This window comes from Protopterus annectens, chromosome 2.part2, assembly GCF_019279795.1.
Source record: "Protopterus annectens isolate FY-2018-M chromosome 2.part2, PAN1.0, whole genome shotgun sequence".
NCBI lineage: Eukaryota > Metazoa > Chordata > Ceratodontiformes > Protopteridae > Protopterus > Protopterus annectens.
Genome location: NC_056730.1, coordinates 345,814,624 through 345,830,601, shown reverse-complemented (window position 1 = coordinate 345,830,601; position 15,978 = coordinate 345,814,624). Strand labels below are relative to the sequence as shown.

Here is a 15,978-nt window from a genome sequence, read left to right as displayed (position 1 = left end):
ATTTTGTTGTAAATGAAATGGATCGTGAAAGCTGTGACATGCATTCTTTCTTTAAGAACGGGTAATCCAGTGAATATCTATCTCATTTCTCTGTAGCATTAATAGATATTCATCTTGACTGAGGTATTTACGATCCTTTGAGAGAGCAAACAGGCTGTACTTTAAGAGGCAGTATCACTTTGTGACACTTTCATAAAGGCAACAATTTGTGTCATGGTTCTTACCTCTGACAAAGCAATTTGCATGGATCGTAACTTCCAGGTTTTGACGCTGTCCAGTGTCCTGAATCATGGTCAAAGAAACCGCTGCAGACAATACTAATCATTTTCCACAAGCTAGTGTGCCTTATAAGTTTATCAGAAATGTTTTGTCTCTGATCCAGAGTTATACCTTTCTTAAAAGAATATTGGTAAACACCAGAATGGTGATTGTTGCATTTCTTTAAACAAGTGATTTTTATTGTTAGAGGCTTTCTGTTAGATTAACAAGAACTGTTTAAGGTTAACAAAAATGTCAGGTTACATGGGGAATGTTGAAAGGAGAGTGTAAATGTGACATAAGATAATTTGTGTTTATTGGATTTCAGGTCTAGAAATGGGAAATATACCACCAGAGACTAACAGAATCAAGTAAGTTTTCTGCAGATGTTTTGTTCCGTCTCAAAAGACTTATTTCTGTACTTGTTTTTACTCATAGAATCATCATGTTTCACAGCTCTTTCTAAAGGCCATCAACACCATGTCATGGAAATCATAATGTGTAAAACAAGATACAGGATTAAAAGCTTGCTACCTGTAATAACAAGTTCTTCACTTAAAGTAATATTATCAAAGGTGTCGTGAGAAATACCTTGGATGCTGGATCAAACACCACTATAACCTAGACTGGAAGACAATTCAAAATCCAGTTTATGCTTAAATTCTTCAAGCAGCCACCTTCATTTGATAACACTATACAGAGGAAATCACTAATACTTGAAGGATGTGGAAACTCACTTTGTGGGATATATTAACAACTCTGGCAGTTTAATGTAGAAAGTGCAGGTTGTGAGTCAGTAATGGGCTTCACCCTGTGGTCCATTTGTTGACACCCCCAGCATTTAGTTTGCTGATTCATGACTAAATCAAACAGAACTCCTAAGTTGCCCCTGAAGAGAGGCTTATACAGGGTAGGCTTACTTGGATAAAAGATGATAAGCTGTTACTGATATAAATGCATATACATTGACGCAGACACACACACACACACACACACACACGCACGCACGCACACGCACACACACACACACACACACACACACACACACACACACACACACACACACACACACACACACACACACACATATATATATATATATATATATATATATATATATGTGTGTGTGTGTGTGTGTGTGTGTGTGTGCATGTGTGTGTATAGTTATCTTCTCTCTCTTGGCAGTCAAATGGCAGCACTGTTGAGTACATGTTATTCAAATCAAAGTGATCAAACACCATGTACATTGATGGAAGAGTAATTCAGCAGTGTGTTGACAGTAGCAAGACTGCGGAATACAGATGTTAGGGAGTTTTACTTTTCTGCAGTATTGTGCATTCTCTGAGATTAGTTAATTTACTGCAGGTGCAGAGGATACTGTCTATCATGTGTGGGGTGCAGAGGAGTTAGCCCCTTGCAAAACACAGGAAAAATGTATGCAATGTGTTCAATTAATTATATACACACACACACACACACACACACACACACACACACACACACACACACAAAGTATTAGTGAACCTAACTAAATGTTCATAGTATAGAACAAAAAACATTCCAGTAAAACAGCCATCTGAAAATTTTGATCCTAGGCTGTACTGCTTGAAATGAAAATGTGTTTCATTCAGTTTGCCTCTTTGTATACAAAACAATGTTGTGCAGATTATAAGGATGGTTAATTTAAATTCTACCGTGAGAGGAAGTTTGCTGTTCAAACCATCAGTGAAGTATCTTTAAAGCATGATTGACAGGGAAAGTTAATACTCCACATCTCTGAGGTTAGTTAAGCAATGCATAACTTCTGATGTACATCATAGCACACATTCAAAATGAAAGGAATTCACTGTAATAAAGTGAAGTCTGTACACAATAAAAACAAATCCAGAGTAATGAAACAGCACCCAAAGCAAAAGGACCCACTCACATTCCTATAAAGGACACCTGAACAGGAAGTACTGAAGCACACAACAAGAGATGCTCAGTACTTGCAAACAAAGTCAAAATGGATGCAAAATTTCTTATACAAGAAAACATAATTAAAAGAAAATCCACAAGATGGCAAGAATTATATAAGACTTATTCAACTCATTAATAGGTAAGGAAGCACTAGATGCCAAATCTATTAGTAGTCTGCAGTTTATTTCATTATGTCGTAATACTGAATCCTATAGGAATGGGCATGTTCAGAACACATACAACATACCAACATTTATAAAGAAAAGATTTTGGTATTTTATAAAAGCTATAATACCTAATAGAGATGGGAGTTATACAAGATTTAATACCTCCTGCTGTGTGCATTCATTCCTTTTGGATTCAAGTTTCTAGATCAGAATTGGCTATTTATGAATAAATCATAGAGTAACACCCACTCCTTGCAGCTGTTTCAACTGTAACCAAACACTGTGGAATTCTGGAGAATGTAGGAAAAAACAATGAACTCCAAATCTCCAGTAGAGCCACAAGGTACCAACACCTGTTGTACTGTTTTACACTGTGCAGATTTTGATGTGGAATAAACCTTCTTACTTTTGAACTGGGCTAGATATTTTCTTTGATAGTGTTGGGACTGCCTTTATTGGTATAGTGTGGCTCTACTGGAGATTTGGAGTTTATAACTATTAAAGCTGTAACATAACTGACTTGTTTTATATGTCTACTTCTAAACAAACAAACAAACAAAAAACATTCTGAGTTTAAATAATAAATAGCCAACTGCTAGGTCCACAATGGTAGGAGACATATGTAAATTATAAACCACTTTGCAGGATTTCACTTTTGCAATTATATATATATATATATATATATATATATATATATATATATATATATATTGTTTGCTTTTTTGTACAAGGACAGGGACTTGTGCCTTGAGTATTTCAGCTTGTCCATTTTGGTGCTGCATGTACAACATCAACTGTGTGCCTTTCTTGAAAGCCATGCATATATTATATAGAATAAATGCTGAACAAGTTTGAAAAAAAGATACCACATGTTCTACACAAAATACAGAGTTTATACATATATTTGAAACTACAATTTTGATCCAATCTGCAATCTTATCCTTTCACTGTTTTAAATATCTCAGTCTGATTATCAATTTAGATTCATTATTGCCTACCTTTTCACCTTGAGAAGCCTTTTCATCTCCTCCTCCTCCTCCTCCAGGAAGCCCCTGTAGAGAATTAAAAAAATGCTGTTAAACAAAATGAACAGTATGTACAGACATATAACTTATTTTAGGATTGTGTTTGGTTCTGAAAAAGAATAAATTTACACAATTTAGACTGTGAAGAAATATGAAAATGGCAAATGTCTTTCAGTTTTGGGGTAAGAATTATTTATTGACTTTTCTCCAAATGCTGCTGAAATAAATGAATATGTTTGAAAAACTTTATAGAAATAACTAAAATTGTACAAGTCACTCAAGCCATAGAATTTGAAGCCCAATCCTTTGCATTGATTAATGATGTAATTTGCCTTGAAAATTCTCGCCTAAAAAAATGGTGCACATGAAAGGTAACAATTCTACACTAAATTTAACAGTAGTAGTTGAAGTAGATAGTCAATTAGTATTTTGTCCACACACAAGAAAGTAGCATAGTATCTTACTATAAAGTGGAGCTTGAACAAATGTTATGTTCAGGAGTAATGCCCTGCTAAACCCTGACCTAGACAATTAACTTCCAACTCAGCACATGTTGCGGAACAACAAGGTTATTGTTCCAGACTAAAACTGTGGTGTTAGTATAAATGCAACATGAATATATAGTCAGTACTGCAATATGGTACATGCTTAAAAGCAATACCACCCCCCCACCCACACACACACACACACACACACACACACACACACACACACACACACACACACACACACACGCACAAAAAAAGGCCAGGGAGCACCTTTCATTGCAAACTCACTCTTTACTACAGGTGTCAAGTCACCCGAGTATCAGTTATATGTATTAAAGGCAGCTGAATGTTGCATGCTGCTGAATGAAGCAGTAACTGTTTCTGATGAAAGCCACCACTCTAAAATAAAGATTTATATTAACAAAAAAATCCTTATACTGCAGTATGTGGCTGTCTGCTCAAAACCCATAATACCATACAATACAGTCAACATAACAGTGTAGCAATGATGATAGCATAATGGTATATGTTTATGGTTTAAAGAGCAGCACTCAGATAGACACATGTTCCCATCCACTTATACCCAATACCCTTAATGTCACAATGCAATACATAATAAATGTTCACTTATTATGTTCAAAACCTCTAATGTGAAAACAAATTTTATTAAAGTATTTTCCAAATTTAAATGAAAACAACATGATCTCATCAACACTAATTTCCAAGTATGTGATACAGAGCATAAAGGTGAAAAATAAAATAAATATAATTATTGTCATGCATACAAAAATATAAAAAAAAAATGCCTGATTTGATATTACAACAATTTTTACAGTCAATGAACTTATTTCTTAAATTTCTTAAGAAAACTTATACTTCCCCAAAATATTTGTGGGTTAAAGATTCCAAACCTTTTTGTCTATTGCTTAATTACCGGCCTTCATAAATTAATCTTGATAATCATTTATTCACTTAGTAACAAATGTGTCCTGGTATTCAGGAACACTGTGATCGCTGGTAGCCCTTCTCTATTAAATGTGCCTCACGGCTTTAGCTAGGAAAGTGTGTATAATGAGCAGTTAGGCATTAGATGTCCTGCTCATGGCTGCAGCATGGACTGCGTGAAGATCACGTAGGAATATGGTTTGTACGCATGCAAGCATGAGCAGCAATAGTGCTCATCCATTATGAGTTAAAAAAAAGAAATTCTGTGGCAGACATAGAAGGTCATGAATCTTGTATGCTGATCTCTCTCTCTTTTGACCCTCTGATATACAAAATATGTGCACGCACACACACACACACACACACACACACACACACATATCTATCTATATATATATATATATATATATATATATATATATATATATATATATATATATGTAAGTATATATTAGAAAAAGTATTTTGGAAGGTATTGAGTGAATTTAAATGAAGATGTGTGGAGACATATTGGTAGTAGTGCCACACAAACAAACATATAATACAGACAGCACTGATGGGAGATACTGACACGATCAGGGATGTGGAAGACAATGAAGAAGGGAGCATTAGTCATATAGAAGAAAGACATTGGGTTCTAGCGGGGGAGGGGGAGATGGAAGTGACTTTGGCAGCTGGGGGCATCACTGGCTGTGATGTTTCTGGTGGTGGTCTAGTAGCCACTGGTGGTGGTGGTGGTGGTGGTGTTATAACCAACAGGCTGGATGGTGGCAAGTGCACGGTGGTGGTGCTGCAGTAGCGTTGTCACCTCACAGTAAGACATTGTCCTGTTCGATTCTCAGAAAGAGTGTCTTCTGTGTGGAGACATGCGTGAATGTTGAAGGTTGTGCATCAGGGCTCGGCACATAAATTCAGCTGTGGCGACCTCTAAAAAGCATTTAGCACTTGAAAATGTAGTTTAAAAAATCCACATTAAAAACCTACATGGTTAAGCACTTTCGTCAATGTAAAATAATTGAAAAGCCAAATATATATATATATATATATATATATATATAAATATATAAAACAACACATAAATGCATATAACAGAATGGAAAGGGAAAAAGAGGATGGGGAGAGAAAACTATAAGTGGAGTGACAAAATGAAGGTTGAATATTTATTATTTATTTATCTATGTATGTATGTATGTATTTATTTCAGTTTGTTTGCCAGAGTAGACTACTGAATACATCTGACCATTTTCAGTCTCAGCCTGGGGTCAAGAGCTGACCAGACATACAAAATAAACATCATCAGAATGTGACCACTGTACCTCTACTATATTGCAAATATCATCAAACAACTACCCTACTGTGACAATGAAGTAACTTTAGACAACCCCAGTGAGAACTAAACCCACGACCTCACGTCAAAGGAAGTTCATTTATATACTGATCTACAGCAGAAGTCTGACACCTTCAGAGAAACCAACAGTAATTGTGTGTCACACAGCTGGAGAATGAAACAATAAGAGACTAAAGCATATAAATGCTTTGAGACACATCTCACAGCCTTCATCTTCTGTATTGTCATAAGCATTTCCATTACATGTCATTCTAAGGGGATCCAGTATCTGTCTGCCTGGGGTGACATGATCAACAGACCACGATGCTTTGCCAGAGATGGCCTGCACCTGTCACCCCTGGGATTCCAGATACTGGCTAAGGCTCTTGCCACCCCATACTGCCTTTTTATGCAAGGTTCAAATGACAAATTCACCACCATAGCAGGTACAGGCAAGCAAAATCTGAGGGTAATGCTACTCAATGCTAGAAGCCTAAACCTCAAAATGCACTCACTTGAGGCACTCTTTAAAATGGAGAACGTCGACATCTGTGCAGCAACAGAGTCCTGGTTCAAGGCTCCAGAGAGCACCCCTGCATTACCAAGCTAAAATTCATACCACACCATTCGGCCACCTAACCAGGATGGAAATACTAAAGGAGGAGGCATGTCCATATTCATTAAGGATAACCACAACTCCAGGCTAGTTGCACAGCATAATGGATCCAAAATTATCAAAGTGCAACTAACACTGGGCAAGACTTCCATCCAGGTTGTAGCTTGTTACAGATCCCCCACCATGCCCCAGGATTCCCACTCCTCATTTCTTGATATACTGGAAAATATTAAGGTACAACCCAATACCCTAATAATGGGCGATTTCAACTACCCCACCATCAACTGGGAAAACTACTCATGTAGTAACTCATTTGCTTAATGTTTTCTGGAATTCATAAATTCCAATGCCTTGGATCAGCTTGTCCATACTCCCACCAGAGGCAGCAATATCCTGGACCTGGTTATTACCAGTATGGGTAATCAGTGTTCCACGCTAGAGGTCAACTCCTCGCTGGTCAGATCCGACCACAAGTTAATCACCCTAGACATCCATATTCTGCCCCCACCCCCCATCAATTAAACCACCATAAAAAACTTCTCCAAAGCCAATTTCATGCTTCTTAAGACAGAAGTGGCAAACTTCATGATACCGATGCAGACGGAAAATAGAGGTACGACTGCTGAATCTTATACAAATGCACTGTATAAGCACATACACGAGTGCATGGATCGTGCCATCTCCAACAAAACCAAGTCGCTATCCTCCAAAAAAAAGGAAGACAATCTGGTGGTCCCCTTCCATAAACAAAGCCTACAACAGAAGGAAGAAGCTGTTGCAAAAAAGAGTAAAATCCCATGATTGGAGGAACTCCCTGGTCAGCCTCAGTAAGAAGCTGAGTTCCCTCATAAAATCCTCCAAAGCTAGCTACAAAAATAAAATCGCCACTGATTCCAAAGACAACCATAAAGCATTCTATAGCTATGTCAAGAATCTCAATGGCAATAATCAGATCTGCTCTGAGCTACAGCACAATGTCCCTAGATATACAGAACCAACTGATATTGCCAACATCTTGCCAGATAGGTTCAGTGCTAGCTTTACCCCCCTCTCACCCCCAAAGGGCCCGTCCCAATACCAGAAGAATGCAAAGCCCCTGTAATCACGTATGCACAAGTAAAGACCGCATTCTCCAAAGCCAAGAACACAGCATCCATGGGACCAGACAACATCCTAGGCTGCGTTCTGCATGAGCTACAGAATGAACTGGCACCCCACCTAAGTACCATGTTCAATCATAGCTTCACTTCAGGTTTTGTGCCTACTGAATGGCATACAGTAACAGTTATCCCACTCCACAAAGGGGTTGCCATCACAGACCCCGGGAACTACCACCCCATTAGCCTGACGAGCCTGGTCTGCAAGGCCATGGAACACATAATCTTGGAACTTATAAACAAAGACATAGGTAACCTCCAAACTCTGGACCCCACTCAGGTTGGGTTTGTAAATGGTAGATCATACCTTCTAAACCTGATTGACTTCTTTGAAGCAGTCACCAGAGCCGTGGACGAGGGTGACGTGAAGGTGATGCACACAGCCTATCTTGACCTCACCAATGCTTTCAACACCATCTCCCACTCTGGAATTATAGATAAACTCACTAAACTGGGCATAAATCCCTATGTCATAAGATGGGTGGCCAACTGGCTCACTGACAAAACCCATACAGTGAATGTATATGACTCCAAATTCAACTTCAGACCAGTGACAAGTGGAGTACCACAGGGTTCAGTCCTGGGTCCTCTCCTGTTTGGCATCTACTTCTCTGAATTTCAGGCTAACACAGAAGGTATTTGACTAATGAAGTCCACAGATGACTGCAAACTAGGAGCCATAATATAATTGCCTAACAATGTGGACATTCTACAAAGGGGCCTCACTGAGACAGATGCTTGGTGTCAAAGTCATGGCCTCAAGCTCAATGCCAAGAAGTGCATTGTCATCCCCTTTGGGGAAAAAACTCTATTCCCATGAACTACCACATAGGCGGTAGCCTACTAGACAGTGAAAGTGTGATTAGATACCTTGACACAGGTGGACAATAGTATCTCAATTGATAATCACATTGCCACAGTAGTCAGGAAATCCTTCTATGTGGCACATCTCATCACAAAGGGGTTCTCCTCCAGAAAAAAGGAGGTCATTGTTCCTCTCTACTCATCCCTCATCAGACCCACTATAGAATATAATGCCCCGCTTGGCATGTACCTCACAAGACATCTGCAACAATTGGAAAGACCACAGAAATACCTCACTAAGAAGATTACCAGCCTCAAACAGATGCACTACGCAGACCATCTCAGAAAACCCCAGCTCTACTCCGTCACATATCACCGACTCAGAGGCGATCACTGTCTAACATACAAAGCTATGTCAAACCCAGAGCTGTTGGACATGATACACTTAAAGAAACCCCAATCTCTCTGAGCCACACGCTCCAGGGACCTAAACCTTGTCACCACACTAAACAGAACATGCTGGAGGGACAGATTCCTGTCCCAGAGACTACCCATACTCTGGAACAAACTACCCATTCATGTCAAATAAAGCTGCTCATTAGCCCTCTTTAAGAAAAATCTTGACGAGTGGATGGGAGATAGGAAATTAACTCTGGGGATCACTTCTGTGGCTCTGCTCGATCGGGTCACAGGAAAATAATTTTCTTAGGAAAAGGCTAGGCTTGTATAGGCTTCAGGGGTGACAGCCTAGTACCTACCTATGAACCTATGAACCTATGAACTACATCTCCAGACAGACAAAGGCCTTCAATAAATGTGTGACATACACTTTCTGTATGAAAGAATAAATGATATAGCAATGATTCTCAGGATACCATTTCTGGGATCTAAAATCCTTATGCAAAGTCATAGTTAACAGTGCATTAGTTTTAAAATACAAGTGCAATTTCTGGTCATACCCAATTTCACATCTACCAACTGCCGCACAGTGAGTCTAATCCCATTTTTGCAGCCGAAGACATAAAAGGTCAATACAAGTAGTGCATTGTAATTGTTGTATATAATACTTGGAGGTGTGAAGTATGTCAGCCTAGTTACTTGTTTTACAATGAGCAGTGGCATTGCTCATCAGTTAAACATGGGCATTGGTGGTGGTCTTCACTACCCAGTGTGCACAGTAGGAGAAGAAAAGAAAACTGATTCAGAAGCCTTACATGGGCATGAGTAATGTGTTATTATCTAATTATTGACGAGGTTAAATACTGGAAATTTTAGTATAGGGAAGAGATGAAAAGGGGAAGCAAGTATAACATAAATTGAGCAATTACAGAACGAGCAGCATGGAGGTTGGAAAGGTGGGGTAAACATCTTTTGAGGGGGACATTGGGAAAGAAAATAAAGAAAGTAAGAGGATGGTAAGAAGGTTTGGGCAGATAGTAGGGGAAGGCAGACGAGACTAACAGGGAGGGGTAACAGAGGATGGGTGTCACAGTGGTGAAGGCGATATCAGACAAACAGAAGGAAGACAATGGTAAACGGACGATTGTACAACAAATACGGGAGGGCATTAGCACAAAATGGAAAGTCACACCAGAATGGGAGATAGGATGAGATTCTACAGCTGCAGTACCTGCCAGATGAGATCCAATGTGACACTGCTTGCCACTGAGCCATGTCTTAGATGGTGGAGACACTGCAGGAAAGGGACACAATTCACAAGAGAAGGTGCTCCATGTGACATATTCAGACATAGGCAAACTAGAGTTTCACTGTGTGATACTTTAAACCTCCTGTAATAGAGGCCCATGGGATATATGCAAATAACCCCTTAAGGACATCAAGTGTTTCAGCTATATGGCTTCTGAATACCCATGATGTTTTACTTTTTTTAAGTCTTTGTGAATACATCCAGGCCCAGATAGTCAAACCACTAGCTGTGGACATACATGTTTTGCCTTCTTATGACCTCATCAGCACAAATGGCTTGTCTGTGTAACATTTTTTACTTTTTGGTTTGGATATTCTTGTATAGGTTCATAGGTTGTTACCAGGCTAATGAACACTAGGACCCTTACAAGCTTAGCCACGCACCCCAAATTATTTGGGTACCAAGTGTCATGGGCCTCTATACTGGGGGGCAGGTTAGTAGGAAAGTAACTAAGGATTTTTGTAGCGGGGTGTTAGACAGCATAATATTTTTCTTATTGACAACCTCTGTCCATAAGAGACATTGGGCCAGATGGGAGGTAAATTTACATTTTTCCATCCAGTTTTCAAGATTTCCTTTGAATAAGTCAGGGATGAACTCTGTTTTTCATGGATGGGGAGCCAATTCCATAGTGCAGAGATCCTTTGGGAGACATATCTGTTTCTCCAGCGTGTTCTGTTTATGCAAAAATGCGAAGTTCAGATCCCTGGATCTTGTGTTTCAGGTGCTGTTTAGTTGGCACATGTGCAACAGATCCATCAGGCCTGAGTCTCAGGAAGCCCTGTAAGCCAGGCCAATATGTTCTCTCAGCTGCCTGTATGAGATTGAATACAGTGATAGACCATTTAGGTGATCAGTGTAGGACAGGGTATTCACGCCCTGAACTCTCCTTGTGAGAAACCTTTGTGGGTGTTCCAACTGTTGCAAGTGTCTGGTTAGATACATGTCAAAGGGTCACTGTATTCAATGATGGATCTGATAAGGGCTGAGTAGAGTGGTACTGTATCTTCCTTTAGACCTGGATGCCATACCCTTACCTATAACTTGGGTGATGCAGAATGATTTATTTTATTATCTTAGTTACATGTTGGTCAAAGGAAAGAATGATGTCTACATGTTTCCAGATCCCTTACTACTAGGTCAACTCTTAGAGGTGCATTATTGATTGAGTAATTAACTTGGGTTGACTGTTTCTAATGGGCATTGTAATGCATTTTTTGGCATCAAGTTATAGGCCATGGCTTTTTGCACTAATCATTTGTCGGTGTTAAAACCACTTGCAAGATGGTGGTGTCTTGGGGGACTCTATAATAGCTTTCAGTTTACAATCTTCTGCAAAATTGATGAGCCAGACACCTTGCACATTATCCTTGACTTCTGAGATGTAGATGCCTAACAAGACCAAGCACAGCATGGAGCCCTGGCATACTCCACTAGTGACTGATCTTTCGGTGGAGGTGATCTCACTGATCCTGACTTCTTGGTTTCTGTCTGTGAGCCAGTCAGCAATCCATTGAGTTATGTAAGGATTTACACCTAACTCAGAGAGCTTGTCAACAATGCCTGAGTGGGATATTGTATTGAATGCCTTAGCCATATCAAGATATGAGTATGGACTGCTTCCCCTTGTCCATTGCCTCAACAACCTTCTCAAAGATGTCTGTCAGGTTAAGTAGACATGGCTTTTTCTTAACAATGCCAAATTAGATGGGTTCAGTGCCTGTAGATTAATCCCAAAAAAAATGCCCTTTATATTTCGTCAATGTAAAATAATTGAAAAGCCAAATATATATATATATATATATATATATATATATAAATATATAAAACAACACATAAATGCATATAACAGAATGGAAAGTGAAAAAGAGGATGGGGAGAGAAAACTATAAGTGGAGTGACAAAATGAAGGTTGAATATTTATTATATTTATTTATCTATGTATGTATGTATGTATGTATGTATGTATTTATTTCAGTTTGTTTGCCAGAGTAGACTACTGAATACATCTGACCATTTCCAGTCTCAGCCTGTGGTCAAGAGCTGACCAGACATACAAAATAAACATAATCAGAATGTGACCACTGTACCTCTACTATATTGCAAATATCATCAAACAACTACCCTACTGTCACAATGAAGTACCTTTAGACAACCCCAGTGAGAACTAAACCCACAACCTCACGTCAAAGGAAGTTCATTTATATACTGATCTACAGCAGAAGTCTGACACCTTCAGAGAAACCAACAGTAGTTGTGTGTCACACAGCTGGAGAATGAAACAATAAGAGACTAAAGCATATAAATGCTTTGAGACACATCTCACAGCCTTCATCTTCTGTATTGTCATAAGCATTTCCATTACATGTCATTCTAAGGGGATCCAGTATCTGTCTGCCTGGGACGACATGATCGACAGACCACGATGCTTTGCCAGAGATGGCCTGCACCTGTCACCCTGGGATTCCAGATACTGGCTAAGGCTCTTGCCACCCCATACTGCCTTTTTAGGCAAGGTTCAAATGACAAATTCACCACCATAACAGGTACAAACAAGCAAAATCTGAGGGTAATGCTACTCAATGCTAGAAGCCTAAACCTCAAAATGCACTCACTTGAGGCACTCTTTAAAATGGAGAATGTCGACATCTGTGCAGTAACAGAGACCTGGTTCAAGGCTCCAGAGAGCACCCCTGCATTACCAAGCTAAAATTCATACCACACCATTCGGCCACCTAACCAGGATGGAAATACTAAAGGAGGAGGCGTGTCCATATTCATTAAGGATAACCACAACTCCAGGCTAGTTGCTCAGCATAATGGATCCAAAATTATCAAAGTGCAACTAACACTGGGCAAGACTGCAATCCAGGTTGTAGCTTGTTACAGATCCCCCACCATGCCCCAGGATTCCCACTCCTCATTTCTTGATATACTGGAAAATATTAAGGTACAACCCAATACCCTAATAATGGGTAATTTCAACTACCCCACCATTAACTGGGAAAACTACTCATGTAGTAACTCATTTGCTTAATGTTTTCTGGAATTCATAAATTCCAATGCCTTGGATCAGCTTGTCCATACTCCCACCAGAGGCAGCAATATCCTGGACCTGGTTATTACCAGTATGGGTAACCAGTGTTCCACACTAGAGGTCAACTCCTCGCTGGTCAGATCCGACCACAAGTTAATCACCCTAGACATCCATATTCTGCCCCACCCCCCCATCAATTAAACCACCATAAAAAACTTCTCCAAAGCCAATTTCATGCTTCTTAAGACAGAAGTGGCAAACTTCATGATACCGATGCAGACGGAAAATAGAGGTACGACTGCTGAATCTTATACAAATGCACTGTATAAGCACATACACGCGTGCATGGATCATGCCATCCCCAACAGAACCAAGACACTATCCTCCAAAAAAAGGAAGCCAATCTGGTGGTCCCCTTCCATAAACAAAGTCTACAACAGAAGGAAGAAGCTGTTGCAAAAAAGAGTAAAATCCCATGATTGGAGGAACTCCCTGGTCAGCCTCAGTAAGAAGCTGAGTTCCCTCATAAAATCCTCCAAAGCTAGCTACAAAAATAAAATCGCCACTGATTCAAAAGACAACCACAAAGCATTCTATAGCTATGTCAAGAATCTCAATGGCAATAATCAGATCTGCTCTGAGCTACAGCACAATGTCCCTAGATATACAGAACCGACTGATATTGCCAACATCTTGTCAGATAGGTTCAGTGCTAGCTTTACCCCCCTCTCACCCCCAAAGGGCCCATCCCAATACCAGAAGAATGCAAAGCCCCTGTAATCACGTATGCACAAGTAAAGACCGCATTCTCCAAAGCCACGAACACAGCATCCATGGGACCAGACAACATCCTAGGCTGCGTTCTGCATGAGCTACAGAATGAACTGGCACCCCACCTAAGTACCATGTTCAATCATAGCTTCACTTCAGGCTTTGTGCCTACTGAATGGCATACAGCAACAGTTATCCCACTCCACAAAGGGGTTGCCATCACAGACCCCGGGAACTACCGCCCCATTAGCCTGACAAGCCTGGTCTGCAAGGCCATGGAACACATAATCTTGGAACTTATAAACAAAGACATAGGTAACCTCCAAACTCTGGACCCCACTCAGTTTGGGTTTGCAAATGGTAGATCATGCCTTCTAAACCTGATTGACTTCTTTGAAGCAGTCACCAGAGCCATGGACGAGGGTGACGTGAAGGTGATGCACATAGCCTATCTTGACCTCACCAATGCTTTCAACACCATCTCCCACTCTGGAATTATAGATAAACTCACTAAACTGGGCATAAATCCCTATGTCATAAGATGGGTGGCCAACTGGCTCACTGACAAAACCCATACAGTGCAGGACTATCTGTAGTGGGTGGTGTAAGTAGGTAGGAGATATGGAAAAGACTGGTAGGTCAGGACCCAAATGTTGTGGGTAATTCTGGTGGTAGTGGTGGTGGTGCCACCTTTGGAGGGCTGGCAGGCCTTACCTGAGGAATGGCTGCAGGTCTTGCTGCTGCTGCATGTAATAGTAAATAAAAAGTGAGAAACAAAATAGACAATATAGATGCATTTAATTGAAACCACAAAAACAAAGAGGGTGATGGAGAAAGATGTAGAAATACAATTAAAAATAAAACTGATATGTACTTGTAGTATGAGTATGACACACCTAATATACTTGAGTGAATAACAAATACACTATTCAGTTTAACAAGGCTGGTGACATAGGCAAGAGAAACAAGGACCCAAACCCTTAGATATCATCACCTGCATTTTGAAAGGCAAAGGATTAATGTGATGAGTTTCTTGGACAAACCAAGTGTAGATCACCTATGGAAAATTTGACATTTCTGGCACCAATGTCTCTAGGAGACAGGGGAGGACAGGGGAGGACAGAAATGCTTCAGGACCCATGCCTAAGCCTATATATATATATATATATATATATATATATATATATATATATATATATATATATATATATATATATATATATATACACACAAACCTATCGTATCAAAACTTGTCAGATATATTTGTGAAGAATGGCCAGGCTTACATGGAGTCATTAGTCTAGTAATCACCTATGAACCTAGGGGGTTGGTAGTCCAAAACACAGTAATGGGATGCCTGTGACTAATGTGCATATTTCATGAAAACCATTTGCCTAGACATACGTTCTTTTCACAAGTACTATTAGTGAAGGGAACAAGCCCCCCTGCACCCCACACACCCCCCGCTACTTAAATATACCAACTCCAAGATCGCGCTACAGTGTAGGAAACGGAAATCTTCCATTTCCGCACCGTAGTGGACTGAACTTTGATCTTTGAAGTGGCATATTTAAGTGACAGGGGGTGTAGGGGTGCAAGGGGTCTTGCCCCCTTGCATGGAGCAAGTTTTACTCACCTACACTCTTCCTAGTCATTTCTACCCCATTTCGATGGTCTGCTCTTCGATGTTGTGTGTTCGATGTTTTGCTGTACGAG

The 15,978-nt window shown here is 39.9% G+C and overlaps 1 protein-coding gene across 1 annotated transcript in view; it reads right to left on the bottom strand.

Annotated features, from left to right (window-relative positions):
- COL19A1 (collagen type XIX alpha 1 chain) overlaps nucleotides 1–15,978 on the bottom strand; it is a gene marked incomplete in the record, with an annotated part of 3,251,042 nt that overhangs the window by 1,110,239 nt on the left and 2,124,825 nt on the right. Inside the window, 1 exon segment of the mRNA XM_044063894.1 lies at nucleotides 3,383–3,408. Coding sequence (XP_043919829.1) covers nucleotides 3,383–3,408 — 26 coding nt within the window.